General features: G+C 40.9%; 1 protein-coding gene across 2 annotated transcripts in view; it reads left to right on the top strand.

The window, feature by feature from the left end:
- CRAT (carnitine O-acetyltransferase) overlaps positions 1-13162 on the top strand; it is an 82359-nt gene extending 69197 nt beyond the window's left edge. For both annotated transcript variants that reach the window (XM_073600130.1, XM_073600129.1), the window contains 2 exons: positions 3829-3966; positions 4053-13162. In XM_073600130.1, the coding sequence (XP_073456231.1) occupies positions 3829-3966; positions 4053-4268 (354 nt within the window). In that variant the 3' untranslated portion in view covers positions 4269-13162. The remainder of the gene's footprint in view (positions 1-3828; positions 3967-4052) is intronic.
- Positions 13163-13771: the final 609 nt, after the last annotated feature.

The following is a 13771-nucleotide window of genomic DNA, read 5'->3' as shown; positions in this document are numbered from 1 at the left end:
AAACCGCACCAGAGGGACAGGCTGGAGCAAAGGAGTCCCGGGGCGGCAGTAAGGAGGGACACACCGTGGGATGGCGGCACGGCACCTGCAGTGGATGTGTTCCCAGGACAGCCGGCACTGAACGGGGGCGAGTGATCAGGAGAGCCGAGATCACACACACCTGGAGCTTCACCGCACTCTGACAGAGGACGTGGCTGCGCCCTAGGTGGTAGTGCGCCCTAGGCGGCTGCCTAGTTTGCCTAGTGGTAGCACCGGTCCTGAAAGTAAATTATAATCATATTAAAATCTACTGAGGCAAACGCATAGGCTATGATTGCTGGTAACCTCCTAAAATACTGGTTGCCAGGCTGTCATGTTGATTCTTTGTTTTCAGTCACTGACCCAGGGCAAACACGTATACAAATCAGGAATATTGACTTTATTCTGCCTTCACTGGCTGCTTACTTGTCCCAGGTCTGTGACCTAGAGTGTAATAAAGCAAGAGACAGATAAATAGCATTTTTAACCGCTTCAACACCGGGCACTTTCATCCCCTTTCTGCCCAGGCCAGTTTTCAGCTTTCAGCGCTGTCACACTTTGAATGACAATTGTGCGGTCGTGGAACACTGTACCCAAATGAAATTTTTATCTTTTTCTTTCACATAAATGGAGCTTTCTTTTGGTGGTATTTAATTACCACTTTTATTTTTTTGCTAAACTAACAAAAAAAGACCAAATATTTTGAAAAAAAAAACCCAAGTTTTTCTTCGTTTCTGTTATACAATTTTGCAAATAAGTGATCGCTCTTCATAAATTTAGGTCTAAATGTATACTGCTGCATTTCTTTGGTGAAAATAACCCAAATCAGTGTTTATTATTTATTCTATAGTAGGGATACACCGATATAGGTGCCAATACCAAGCATTGGTGCGAGTATCTGTACTCACTCAAATGTTCCAGAAACCGGGTGCGATTTGCATCAATACAAAATGAATGGGCGCACTGCAAAGAATCGCATGTGATTTGAACAGGAATGTGGTACAATTCCTGTGCGAATCGCATGGAATTTCCCCCAGTGCGTGTATAAAGGGATTAAAGCGCCATGTAGTGGGCAGTTTAAAAAAATGTTGGAACTCACAGTACATACAGTGAGGAAAAAAAGTATTTGATCTCCTGCTAATTTTGTAAGTTTTCCCACTGACAAAGAAATGATCAGTCTACAATTTTAATGGTAGGTTTATTTTAACAGTGAGAGACATAATAACAACGTAAAATCCAGAAAAATGCATTTCAAAAAAGTTATAAATTGATTTGCATTTTAATGAGTGAAGTACGTTTTTGACCCCTTCCCAAAACGTGACTTAGTATTCGGTGGCAAAACCCTTATTGGCAGTCAGAGGTCAGACGTATCTTGTAGTTGACCACCAGGTTTGCACAAATCTCAGGAGGTATTTTGTCCCACTCCTCTTTGCAGATCCTCTCCAAGTCATTAAGGTTTTGAGGCTGACGTTTTAGTTTCCCTCCACATATTTTCTATGGGATTAAGGTCTGGAGACCAGCTAGACCACTCCAGGACCTTAATGTGCTCCTACTTGAGCCACTCCTTTGTTGCCTTGGCCGTGTGTTTTGGGTCATTGTCCTGCTGGAATACCCATCCACAACCCATTTTCAATGCCCTGGCTGAGGGAAGGAAGTTCTCACCCAAGATTTGACAGTACATGGTTCATCATCCCTTTGATGCAGTGAAGTTGTCCTGTCCCCTTAGCAAAAAAAACCCCCAAATCATAATGTTTCCACCTCCATGTTTGATGGTGGGGATGGCGTTCTTGGGGTCATAGGCAGCATTCCGCCTCCTTTTGGGTTGATGCCAAAAAGCGCGATTTGGGTCACATCTGACCACAACATTTTCACCCAGTTCTCCTCTGACTCATTCAGATGTTAATTAGCAAACTTCAGAAGGGCCTGTAAATGTGCTTTCTTGAGCAGGGGGACCTTGCGGGCGCTGCAGGATTTCAGTCCTTCACGGCGTAGTTTGTGACTTTGGTCCCAGCTGCCTTGAGATCATTGACAAGATTCTCCCGTGTAGTTTGGCCTGAATTTCTCACTGTTCTCATGATCATTGAAACTCCACGAGGTGACCTCCTGCATGGAGCCCCAGACCGAGGGAGATTGACAGTTATTTTGTGTTTCTTCCATTTACGAATAATCGCACCAACTGTTATCACCCTCTCACCAAGCTGCTTGGCAATGGTCTTGTAGCCCATTCCAGCCTTGTGTAGGTCTACAATCTTGTCCCTGACATCCTTAGACAGCTCTTTGGTCTTGACCATGGTGGAGAGATTGGAATCTGATTGATTGCTTCTGTGGACAGGTGTCTTTTATACAGGTGACAAGCTGAGATTAGGAGCACTCCCTTTAAGAGAGTGCTCCTAATCTCAGCGCGTTACCTGCATAGAAGATACCTTGGAGCAAGAAATCTTGCTGATTGATAGGGGATCAAATACTTATTTCACTCATTGAGCCTAGGTTCATGTTGGAGCGATTTGACATGTCCTGGGCTAAAATGCAAATCAATTTATAACTTTGGATAGTAAAACTTTTTTTTTTTTTCTGCCAGTAAATACCTTATTCAACCCACTTCCTGTTTCTTATCTGGTCATTAGCCTAGGTTTATGACATCATGCACAGCGCACTCTCACTCTCCTGAGAGTTTGCCAGGAAGGGATGAGTCATAAGAGGGCCAATGAAAGCTGCAGAGCTGGTGGTGTGCCTCTGTGTAAATCCAGGAAGTAAACAGGCAGCAGCTTCAGCTGCCCAAAGTTAAAATGGTTGCAGCCAGACTTGGTGGAGGAAGATTTCTGCATCATATTTGGCAAGTACAGAATCACAATATATATAAAATAATATGCAAAGTGGTTGGAGGGAAGCTTCAGAATGGCAAAGATGTTTTTATTACAAATTATGTGAGCAGACTGCAGTTCCTCTTTAAATAACAACAATTTATTTATAAAAAAACTGTGCCTTTTATACATAAAAAATTGTCCTTGAGCTACAGTCAAGTGATTTTGCCTAGGCTGGGATGATATCATTAGCCTTTGGCGTGGAGTAGGAAGCATTTCTTGCTCCTATTCTCCAACAAACTTCAACATTGCAACTTTGCCGGAAGTTGGAAGGTGAAATATATCTGTCAGATATTTGTGAACACATTTAAGATTTTGCACAGGTAGATGAATTTAAATAATGTCATCTTTGATCCAACATCTCAGTCCACGAATTAGATGCTGATCCTGGACAATGTCTGAACATAGATGGTTCTCTCCTTCTGGTGGGAAGAGCAATTGAAGGCATTGCCATGGAAATTACTGTAATCTCTGTGAAAGTACTATAGCTGCTGACTTTTAATATATGGACACTTACCTGTCCATGGAGCCTGCGATGTCGGCACCCCAGCCAATTTTCAGATCGGCTGTCTTTTGCTGCCGCCACCTTCTCCACTGCGCTTTCTAATTGACTCGGGGGAGGAAGGAGGGGGGCCGAACTTCCGAGGGATGGCACCACGGCGCCGTCTCCTGAAAGTGGGACGGGGACTTGTCAAAAACGGTTCCCTGTCCCCCCCCCCCCCCCCCGAAAGGTGCCAAATGTTGCACCGGAGGGGGGGAGGAAGCAAATAAATGGATGTTCCACTTTTGGGCGGAGAAGCCCTGCAGAAAGAATGAGGGAGAATAACAGAGATTTTAAATCCCCGGACTGCTACACTGGCTGCATAGGGACTGACACCTCATCACCCAGAGAGGGTCAGCTCATTTTTTTTAAATAAGTTTGAGCTCTTTTCTCTTCTTTCCCCTACAGGCCATCACTGGTAAAGCCATAGACCGCCATTTACTGGGACTGAAACTTCAAGCTATTGAAGATTTGGTTAGCATTCCTGAAATCTTCATGGACACATCGTACGCCATTGCAATGCATTTTAATCTCTCTACTAGCCAGGTATAAAAAAAAATCTGAAACATCTATAGTATTGTACATGTATTTCCTTAATAAGCCCTATAACTAATTTTTGATCTTGCACATAGGTGCCTGCTAAGACGGACTGTGTCATGTGCTTTGGCCCGGTGGTCCCGGATGGATATGGTGTTTGCTACAACCCCATGGAAGACCATATCAACTTTTCAGTGTCTGCCTTTAACAGCTGTGCAGAAACCAATGCAGCCAGGATGGCTCACTACTTGGAGAAGGCTCTGTTAGATATTCAGCAGCTGATCCATCATACTCCTAAATCCAAGCTGTAACCAGCTGAGGCAGGCCTTACACTGAGCAAGAGACTCTAAATGGATTTTATGGAGCATTAACTATATATGTGCAGGCTTGGGCTCTCCTTACTGGCTTTTGAACCACCAGTACCTATGTGGACTACAGCCAGTGCTATGTCTGTCCTACTCTGGATGGCTCACACAACCATGGAAGTATCAGAAAGATCAATTAAAGATTCCCTAACAACATTTAATCATGAAAATGAAAACAATCACGCAGATCTATTTTGTAAAAAAAAAAAAAAAAATCAGTTTGGACTTTAATGTTCATTTATATAAAATACCAACACCTCTAAGGCAAGCTAAACTAAGGTCTGATTCAGTTTATTGTTTACCCAGATCTAATGGTACAAAGATTGTTTACTTGCACTAAAATATATAGTGTGTGAACAGCACATAACGATTACCAGCTTGCTGGCTGTTTAATAGGGCAAAACAGTTGGCAAACTAAAGAAACCTACATTGGCCAATCAGAATTTATCGGATTTCATGAAACGAAGATCTGACTGGTTACTACACTTAAGTCCATATAAAGCCACATCTGTAGCCTGTTCGCTTAAACTCTGGCCATATTTGTATGGATTCAAATGTTTAAAGATGCGCTTTCACTTTGCCCATTCATGTCTAAGTAACAGTGGCTGTGGAAAGGGGCCCTCGACCCCTGATACCTGCCTTGCCAGTGCGCTGTTGCATGTTATCACCACCTATAGACTAGTTCTTGGGTCTAGCAACTAATCACTAGGCCCCAACACTATCATGACAGAAGGAGCGGCAGGGAAGCACTACTGAGTTGATGAATAGGTTGGGGGTCCCCTTTACACAGACACTGTCACTTTGCCCTGAATAGTTAAAATGACAGTGTCTGTTAACTTTTCAATACCATGATCAAATCTAGCGACTATTAATCATTTTGTATTATGTTTTCAAACTCATTTGACTAATTTTGCCGGTTTAAAGATGAGAGCACAGATGCTTAGGAAATTCCTTTTTTTTTTTTTTTTTCAAGCTGATTATGCTGTATATGGAGCACGCCATTTAAGTCTAAAATGATCACTTATGATTTTGGTTTATTTTTCCGCTAAGCTTCTGGCGCTAAGTGGTGAGTCTGATACAGGCAAATGTATTGTTTGTGTTGTGTCCAAAAATTGATTTTGACACCTGATGGAAGAAAATATTGGAACAAATGGTCAACCGCATGAAAAATCAACACGGCCAGCATTAGGTGACCTGTTAAAGTAACTTATGACTTTATATAAATTAGTTTGCAGCAAATTTTATTTTGGCACCTAGTCAGGTTAAAGCTTTCATTTTTGTATGGCTAAGTAAGAATATGAAGCATTTTCATGAGTTGCTGAGGGCAAAACTGCAAAGTCCTTTAGTTGTTTCACCAACTGCGAGGGATACAGACCAGACAGCAAGGTTTTTTTTGTTTTTTTTTAGGCAGATTAATTAGTCATTAGAAGTGTGCATTGGGCAGCAGATCTAATCATGTAAAACCACCAGAAGTGGTTATGTGATCACTGCCACTTAGTGGAATGTGCCTTTTAAATTGAACAAAATCTCTTCACTTTCAGTTTTTAAATCATATGTGATCATGTATAGAAAAATCACAAGTCGCACTCAGATTCCAAAAGATTGCTTGAGAATAATTCACTAAAGTGGTGGTATTTTCTGTGACTGTAAGGACTTGTATAAAAGTTTTGCTTTGGGCGTGTACGTAGAAGGTCTTTTTTAAAAGGGAAATGTATTATCAGTAAGCACATATTTTTTAATTACTATTGCACTGTTTACCTTTAACATATGCCTCACATTTTTACATGCTTCATAGACCGTATTTTGATCATTGTATTGAATATATAGATTTGTTGACTCTTCCTCTGGTGGCAATCTCTATATTACCACAGTTTTTGTAGCCTGCCTTCTCAACAACGATACAGACTCAACCAAATAATCTATTGTTTTAAATCCATCAGACTTGACTGGTAACACACCTATTGAGAGCAGCAGTAAGGTTGGCTATACATTATACAATTTTCTTGTACAACTTTCTTTGAGATTTACCAAAACCATATAATATGAGGTCAAACCTCAACACTTTCAATTTGTATGCAATCAGGAAGGACCTTGCACTACGTAGTTGAAGGTAAAACTAAAGGAAAGTGAATAGGATAATTGTATAATGTATGGCCAGCTTAAGACACAGATATTATGCAGTGCTAGTTAGAGGGGGCAGATCCTTCATTTGTATTGAATAAATATGACTGCCTCCATGTAAAACAATACATTGAAGAAAGGTTTTCAAATCATAAATCCGGATTAATTATATGTACAGTTAACCTGACTTGCCTTAAATCTAAAATAGGCGCAGTTCTGAAGTGGGAGGACCTTTTGGTGCTAGCAAGTACATATGTTTGTCTTCAAATCAATTTTTATCTCTGTCGGGGCTCTTGAATCTTAGACCCAGGCTGTAAAAGGAGATGTATCTTCTGCCTGATACAGGATTTAGCTGCAACCCGACAGTAAGCCCCCTCGTCAATTTGTAAAGCCTATTCTGTCATTTTACTATTGGGGGTGTGGGTGTATGTACCACTTGATGTCCTAACTCCAGCACAGTTAAAGCGGGGTTCCACCCAAATTTTGAACAATATCTGTATGTATTCTCTTCCTTGCCTAGATGCTGACATGCCGTTTAAAAAAATTTAAATCGCCGTAATTACCTTTTATTTTTCTATTCTTCTTTGCACTTCCTGGTTCTCCTCCCGTGGGAGTAGGTGTGTTTCTAGCTTCTCCCAGACTCCTGGGAGCTAGTCTCAGGCTTCCCAGGATGCCACTGAGCATGTGCGGGAACGAGCGGTGAATGCTGGGAGCACAGCATTCACCACATGCAGGAAATAAATGCTTGTGGGCTTCAAATGCCCACAATGAAGATGGAAACCGCCTGCAGTGAATAATATAAGTTATTCTTTCCGACGAAATCTGACACAGGTGGACATATTACACACAATATGTGAGTATGTAATGCTGAGAAGAAAAGTTTGTGAATGAACTCAAAAAAAAAAAAACGATAGGTGGACCCCCGCTTTAAACATTTCTAGGTAATCCCCCACACAGCACCAATCTAGGTCTATCAGACCTTTTTTGCTTTTCACACCTGGAACATGCTCACAGGAGGAAAGAGTAAAGTGCTTTACTTCTCAATACGCTGCTTATACTTTATTGTCTAATCATATGCCAGGTTCAGGTTGTGACAATGCTGACTTGCTTAAGTGTAGTAAAGGAAAATCAAGTCACTATCCTAGCTTTGCTTTCTGGCAAGGGTGTCTCTGGCACAACACTATCTCAGCACAGATCTGTGGCAGGTAGAACAATTCTCTTATGTATGTAGAAGTTTGCCTGAAATTTAGTTTTAGGTAAGAATTGTCACTAGATTGTAAAAATCATTGTTGAATGCTCCAGGGGAGTAGCATTTAGTCCTGTTCTAATCTGTGGCTGCGATGTGCAATTAAACACATCTTTATGTATGGCTGAATCTCATCACTTTCAGCTCCAACCCAGGCTGAAGCCCAATTTATGATGGTTTGTGTTGATGTGAATGAAGCTGCCCATCCACAGTGTGAACCATCATTCACAACACAAGCTGACAGCTAGTGTTCTAGTCTCTGCCCAGGACAGCTGGCATGCTGGTCTGGGCTCAGTTGTCTGTCTTTGGGTGTAAAAGGAAGAAACTGGGCTGAAACATGGCAGGGCTGCAAATGTTGGAGGAGATTCTGGCCGACAAGCTGGCTCTTTTTAAGAGTGCTGGCAGAAATTTGCACATTTACAACTAATTATGTGTTCATCTCCTTGAGCAACGTGGTCAAACAGTGGTAGGGGGGAGCTAGGCGAGCTGTTGACTGCAATATCTCGGCAATCGCAGCATGAATCATAACAGGGGTTAATGCTACAGGCACTTGGCCCCCTGGGGGATTCAACAAAATGTTCAGTTTGTGGTTATAATGCTTTGAATGCAGCAATAAAGATAACCAAAGGGGTATTTCAATGTGCATTTTATATATGAAATGTTGGTTCTTGAAAAAAAAATGGACGGATGAGAAGTGTCTTGCTTATAGCAAGCAGGTTCCCTTCATGGTTCAGACATTGTCCGGGTGCACAGACACTACTTTTCTCCAGTGTGTATTTAAAAAGGCTTTTGATGATATATTGGAAGATATCTAATTTTTGTCATTTATGGTAACAGAATGTTGTGTCACTCTTCATGTATATATGAAGTGAGGAATAAGTAATGCAGTGCGTGCATATTGAAATGTAACCTATATGTACTGGGGACATTTATAACGCATACGCAGGCCAATATCTGTACTTTCTGCGCTCCTACCGATAAACATAGCAGATCTTACAATGTACCGGCCAGAATTATAAAAGATTGACGTGTGCTTTATCAATATTGTTCACATTGGAAAAGTAAGATAAGCAATATGCAGTGTTCATTTGCTTTTCGACATCTGGTGTGTAAAAACATGCCACAATTTTGGAATTGAATTCAGAGATACGTAAGTGGCTCTAAGACTAGGCTTCTAGAAAGTTTCTGAAAGTAAAACTGTACATGATGCCCAAGTTTCTCCGTTCTAAGCTCCAGTCAAGCAAGGGATCTGATTATCATGACCAACACTTTATTGATATAAGGCTCTATCATGGAAATATTTTTCTTGTTCACAACAACCTCAGATCCTCCTGTTTACTCCTCCATACTGTACTGAGCTCTGTCTATGATGAAAGTGGAAATCTCTATGTTTGTACCCCTGCTGCTGATCTCTGGTAGTGTCACGCTTGGAAAAAGAGGGTGTCTCCATTATTATTGTTGGCCTTGGTTTCCCAGGCCAAGTTGCACCTGCATGGTACAGCTGTGGTACCCAAAGAATGTCCAGTGGCATTGGTACGCTCTGGTAACCTCAAAGTTGTTTGGCCATGCTTAATTGATTGTTCGGAATTGAGTGGGACAGACTTTGTGATTAGCAGCAAAGGGTGCTAGTGCCTCTCTCTGAAAGTAGAGCACCTCTTTACCCTAAAGACTGATAATGAGAACCACAAATGGAACATATAGTGTTTTTTACACGTGTCTATATATACAGTTGTGCTCATAAGTTTACGTACCCTGGCTAAATTTGTGATTTCTTTGCCATTTTTCAAAGAATATGAATAATAACACAAAAACTTTTCTTTCACTCATGATTAGTTTTTGACTGAAGCCATTTATTATCAGTCAACTGTGTTTACTCTTTTTAAATCATAATCACAACAGAAACTACCCAAATGATCCTGATCAAAAGTTTACATACTCCAGTTCCTAATACCGTGTATTGCCCCCTTTAACATCAATGACAGCTTGAAGTCTTTTGTGGTATTTGTAGATGGTCTCTTTATCTTCTCAGATGGTAAAGCTGCCCATTCCTCTTGACAAAAATCCTCCAGTTCCTGTAAATTCTTGGGCTGTCTTGCATGAACTTCACATTTGAGATCTCCCCAGAGTGGCTCAATGATATTAAGGCGAGGAGACTGAGATGGCCACTCCAGAACCTTCACTTTATTCTGCTGTAGCCAATGACAGGTCAACTTGGCCTTGTGTTTTGGATCATTGTCATTGTGAATGTCCAAGTACATCCCATGTGTAGCTTCCTGGCTGAAGAATGCAAATGATCCTCCAGTATTTTTTGATAACATACTGCATTCATTTTGCCAACAATTTTGACCAAATTTCCTGTGCCGTTGTAGCTCACACATCCGCAAAACGTCAGCGATCCACCTCCGTGTTTCACAGTAGGAATGGTGTGCCTTTCATCATAGGCCTTGTTGACTCCTCTCCAAATGTAGTGTTTATGGTTGTGGCCACAAAGCTCAATTTTGGTCTCATCACTCCAAATGACTTTGTGCCAGAAGGTTTGAGGCTTGTCTCTGTGCTGTTTGGCGTATTGTAAGCGGGATACTTTGTGGCATTTGTGTAGTAATGACTATCTTCTGGCGACTCGACCATGCAGCCCATCTTTCTTTGAGTGCCTTCTTTTTGTGCATCTTGAAACAACCACACCACATGTGGGTTTTTCTTTGCATCCCGATCAATTTTCCTGGCAGTTGTGGCTGAAATTTTAGTTGGTCTACCTGACCGTGGTTTGGTTTAAACAGAACCCTTAATTTTCCACTTTGTGATTAGAGTTTGAACACTGCTGATTGACATTTTCAATTCCTTGGATATCTTTTTTATATCCCTTTCCTGTTTTATACAGTTCAATTACCTTTTCCCGCAGATCATTTGACAATTCTTTTGCTTTCCCCATGACTCAGAATCCAGAAATGTCAGTGCAGCACTGAATGAAAGCTGCAAGGGTTTGTCAGGAGTCCAGAAACTCCTTGACCTTTTATATACACACACACTAATTACAAGCAAACAGATCACAGGTGAGGATGGTTACCTTTTAATATCAATTCAAACCCCTTTGTGTCAACCTGTGTGCATATTATCAGGCCAAAATCACCAGGGTATGTAAACTTTTGATCAGGGTCATTTGGGTAGTTTCTGTTGAGATTATGATTTAAAAAAAGTAAACATAGTTTATTGATAATAAATGGCTTCAGCCAAACACTAACCATAAGTGGAGGTAAAGTTTGTGTTATTATTCATATTCTCTGAAAAATGGCCAAGAAATCAAATTATGCCAGGGTATGTAAACGTATAAGCACAACTATATATATATATATACAGTATATTTTTTACATATTTTTCTTTGGTTTTTTTATGGTCAGGACTACAAAAAAAACAAACATTTTAAAGATACCTGGTTTTAGTCATGTAAATATTGCATTTTAATAGCATGCCATCTTCTATCTGGCCAGTAGGTGGAGCCCTTATGTCCTTTTCAAACAATCAGCTGTGCTGAAAAAAAGCCCTTTGTTTACACAACTTAGAGTCATCAATCACAGCAGTGATTAATGGCTCGTTTCCGTCCAAAGAATTTTAATACGATTTTCATATAGTGTGTACACAACTTTCGACAGCCGATTCTGATTCTTCGTATGAAGATTCCCGAAGGGACAAACTCCAAAATGTTTCTCGTACGGGTACAGAACGAACAATCTTCATTTTAATGTGTACCATTTTCATACAAGAAAATTCAGAAAAGAAAGACTGCGCATGATCAGAAACAATAAACAACAAAAAAAATCCTTTGTCGTACAAGAATTTTCGTACAAATTTTCTTTCATCGGTTCCGATTTGCTGTGAAGCAAGGAAAATCAGACGATCATTCGCCCGATTTTCTTATAGTGTGTACCCGACTTTAAAGAGCCCAGTAGGAGGTTTCAGTCAGATACAGGAAGCTACAAAGCTGTTTCTTTAGCTGACTCTAGTACTTTGGGAATTACGTTATTATTTTAAAACCGAGATTGTTTTTTAACTTTTTTTTTTTAATTCTCTATATACAAACATTTGACCTAAACCTACTATACTTTTCCTTTAACAACATACCAGCTGCCTTTGAGTTATTTTTTTGCCAACTCACTGTCCAATTATGCTCATTAGGGCATTGAGTAAGGCCCCTTTCACACAGGGCAGATCCGCTGGATAGACTTTGCTAGCTTGGCGTGGGGATCACTCCCTTGATGCCTGCCGAGCAGGCGGGTAACAGGTCAGTCTCTGCTCACTGTGCAGGGACTGACCTGTCAGAGCCCCGCTGTTCTCTATGGGGAGATCAGATTAAAACGGATCGCCTGTCCGTTTTCATCCGATCTGCTGGATGGATGGCGAACGCATCACCATCCGTCTGTTCTGAGCGGATCTTGTCGGATCGGATGGCAGTCGGGCGTCAGCAGACATATCTCCGCTGACTTCCACCTGCTCTTAGAAGTCATTGGGTGGCCTGCTTGGATCTGCCTGAAAAACGGACAGGCGGATCCGAGGAGGCCGATTGTGTGAAAGGGGCCTAAGAATGGACTTTTTAGCGCTTTTTCCACTTCAGCACTGTTGTTGATTTTTAAAAAAATAAGCCCCTCTCACCAACTTAAGAAAAAATTGCATGTTAGAGCACAGAAAAAAAAACAAGTATTTAAAATGTTTTACTGTTTTTCTTTCCATAGATGATTTTTATCCACTTGCATTGTGCCTTTGAACTTGCTAGAAAATTATACTCCTTCAGGAGAATCAATTGCTTAGCACATCGCCCTCCCCTCCTTGCATGCCCTAGCCCTTCTAGGAGTGTCTAATTAATAACTCTCTGTGCTGGCCCAGCTCCTCTGAACCTTACCTTCCTACATAACCTTTCATCTAGCAGCCAGGGGAGGAGCAAAGGAGAATATTATAGCGTCTCTCTTGAAGCTGCTGACATCACGAGATGGCGATCCCAACACAAGTGTCCGGGCTTTAAGATGTGTGTATATATAATACATGCATTAAATGCACATATAATCTTATGGGAAGATTTTTGTTGCAATGTATGGTCGAATGACCTGGTCTTTTTAGGAAAAGCATCAACTTTGAGCACACAAAGACTATCGCTACAGACTGTTCACCAAGTGATGCATGGTTATGGACACACATATGTGCCCCATTGTGTTTTATTTAAATGTGTTTTAATTATTTCTGAATGTACCACGTCTCTAACAAAAAAAATCAAGTTATCAATAACTGCAGCGTAACGATTAATCCATCTAGACTTCAATGCACCCAAATATGATTTTTAAATACCTACAAGTGTCTTGCCAGTCTAATTGTGAGTTCTTAATTTGTCAATGATGATGTTTACTTCTATAACTGTGACTAATGGACTTTTTCCAACATTTGTTAACCATATTTCTAATAAATCTGTATGGATAAGCATTCATTCCCAGATGTTGTGGAGTATTCTGAGGACAAGCGCAAGTTGTGTATTATAAATTCCTGGCTTTAACATTGTTTTAGAGCAGTGGAGTTTGTCACTGGGGATTGACCACTCTGACCCTTATGCTTCCGTTTCTGTCCTACTGGAACAAGGCAAATGCCAACTAATACCTGGATCTGTGTAAGCTCCAGCCAAGGGCTTATTTCACGAAGGGGGGTATTACCCAAGGGGGTATTTCACTAAGCTCTGTCAGGCAAATTGATATACAGAGTTGTTCCTGGTCAAAGTTAAAAATCTTATGGGTCATAGCACTGAACACAGCTTTATGATAATTGGGCAACCTTGTGGCCAAATTGCAATCTTATGGGCTAGCAATGTCAAGGAGGGAAAGTCTTTGTAAGGGCTCTTTGTGGCAGGTATCGAGCTGAGTGAGGGGAAGATGGCCCCCACTGGGCTCCATACAATTGCAGTGTGGAAGCGACGTCAAACCGTTTTTTTTTTTTTTTTTTTTTTTATTGTATTTTAGTGTAAATATGGGATCTGAGGTCATTTTGACCCCAGATCTCATATTTAAGAGGTCCTGTCATGCTTTTTTTTTCTATTACAAGGGATGTTTAT

This window comes from Aquarana catesbeiana, linkage group LG09 (genome assembly GCF_042186555.1).
Source record: "Aquarana catesbeiana isolate 2022-GZ linkage group LG09, ASM4218655v1, whole genome shotgun sequence".
Taxonomy (NCBI): Eukaryota; Metazoa; Chordata; class Amphibia; order Anura; family Ranidae; genus Aquarana; species Aquarana catesbeiana.
The sequence above is the reverse complement of the archived record's forward strand: the minus strand, read 5'-3'. Positions and strand labels throughout refer to the sequence as shown.